Source organism: Condylura cristata, unplaced genomic scaffold, assembly GCF_000260355.1.
Source record: "Condylura cristata isolate star-nosed mole 26May11 unplaced genomic scaffold, ConCri1.0 scaffold00134, whole genome shotgun sequence".
Lineage (NCBI taxonomy): Eukaryota > Metazoa > Chordata > Mammalia > Eulipotyphla > Talpidae > Condylura > Condylura cristata.
In genome coordinates this window covers 54,703-56,507 of record NW_004567235.1, presented here as the reverse complement: position 1 = coordinate 56,507, position 1,805 = coordinate 54,703, and the positions used below count along the sequence as shown (strand labels likewise).

Here is a 1,805-nt window from a genome sequence, read left to right as displayed (position 1 = left end):
CTCCAGAGCTGGAGCGGGCGCCGGGCCTTTCCTGCCGGGCCGGCAGGCGTCTGTCCTGTGGGCGGACCGGGCTGCCCTGGCCGAGGGACGCGGTGCGCTCCGGCGTCGACTTGCTCTCCGTGGGCGCGCCCTCGTGGAGGCGCCAGCGGGCGGCGGGGCACAGGCCTCGGCTCTGGCTGCGGGCGGGGCCACTGAAAATGACCTCCTCTCTTCCAGAGCATGACGGATACCTAGCGCCCGGCAGAGCCATGGCGGCTGCGCACCTCGACCCCAACCTGAACCACACGCCGCACCCCAGCACTAAGACGCACCTGGGGGCCGGCGTGGAGCGCTCCCCCGGGGCGATGGAGCGGGTCTTAAAGGTCTTTCACTACTTCGAGAACAGCAGCGAGCCGGCCACGTGGGCCAGTATCATCCGGCACGGGGACGCCACTGACGTCAGGGTGAGTGCTCCGGCGGGGACAGGCGCGGCTTGTCTGTGGTCGGGACGTGCCCTGCTGGGGCTCCCCGCGGTGCCAGTGGCTTGTGCACCCCCTTAAGACTCTCAAGGAAGAAGGAAATAAGCGGCTAAAACAGCCTGTAGCGCTTGTGGGCCAAGCCAGGCGTTTCCCGCCTCGGCCACCCGAGGGCCGGCTCCCGGCGGCCGTCTCTTCAGGCGCTGCTGCGGGCCTGTCGCGCCAGCCCTGGGTGAGGCTGCAGAGCGTGGCAGCCGAGTGAGGCCTTGGCTGGAGAGGGCCCCGGGGCGTCGCCCCTCCCCGTGCGGGGTGCTCCGAGCGCCCGTGGACAGCGGCCCCTGCGACCCGGCGGCTGGCAGCCCGAGTCGTGTGGCTTTTGAGGACCGCCTGCCTCCCTGCCCCTCTCGGAGAACCACGCTCATGTCGGGGGACAGGCGCCCGGTGTCGGGCTCCAGTGTCTTCGCCCCTTCCCGGCAGTGAACCGTTGGGTGCTCTCCATCCTGCGTGTCGTAGCTGTTTTGGGCCAGGATGAAGGGACCGGTGGAATTTAGAGTTGAGGCTGTGCGCTCAGTATGCGTCAGCTCTGTAGCGCTGGTGACCCGAATGGGCTGATGGATAGAGGACTTGTCACTCAGGCCCGAAACACGCGCCAGGTGCCCGCTCGTGGGTGGCTGACTCGTGGCCGACTCTGTGCGCCGCTGGCGAAGCTTGGGGCGTTTATCACTTGTGTCGTTCCGCTTCATGAGGCGGCCTCGGGGACTCGCTCGTCGGGCCCTGGGCCCGCAGCCAGGGCGCCGCTCGTGCGGCCCTCCCACGGGTGCCCCGGGGGCGGCAGCGTCGTCAGAAGTGAGCTTGAGCTGTGCGTCCTGATGCGGCCGAGGAGGATGCGCGGCAGCTGGCTCAGGCAGCCTCCCGCCAGCGCCCCGCGGGGCTGCCTGCCCGTCGGCGGGGGCGCCCGTGGGCCGGAGGGATGCGCCTGTTTCTCAGGCCTCCTGTTCATGACGTGGAATTGATTGATTTGATCCGATGCTCTTTCACCAAAGACTTCGATGATGATCTGAAAGAGCTGAACTGGCACCGTGATTTCCGGGCCGTGACGGCCGTTTCTGGGGTGTTTCAGGGCATCATCCAGAAGATCGTGGACAGCCACAAGGTGAAGCACGTGGCCTGCTACGGGTTCCGCCTCAGTCACCTGCGGTCCGAGGAGGTGCACTGGCTGCATCTGGACATGGGCGTCTCCCACGTGCGGGAGAAGTACGAGCTCGCACACCCGCCGGAGGAGTGGAGGTGAGAGCGGGGCGCGCCCGTCGCGCGGAGAAGCACAGAGGCCGCGCGTCTGCCGGCCGCTCC

The 1,805-nt window shown here is 68.4% G+C and overlaps 1 protein-coding gene across 1 annotated transcript; it reads left to right on the top strand.

The window, feature by feature from the left end:
- Positions 1-222: 222 nt before the first annotated feature.
- Positions 223-1,746, top strand: LOC105854668 (focal adhesion kinase 1-like). The gene is made up of 2 exons (XM_012734939.1): positions 223-443; positions 1,576-1,746. The coding sequence occupies exons 1-2, from the start codon at positions 249-251 to the stop codon at positions 1,744-1,746; spliced, it is 366 nt and encodes a 121-aa protein (XP_012590393.1). The 5' UTR covers positions 223-248.
- The last annotated feature ends 59 nt before the right edge of the window (positions 1,747-1,805 follow it).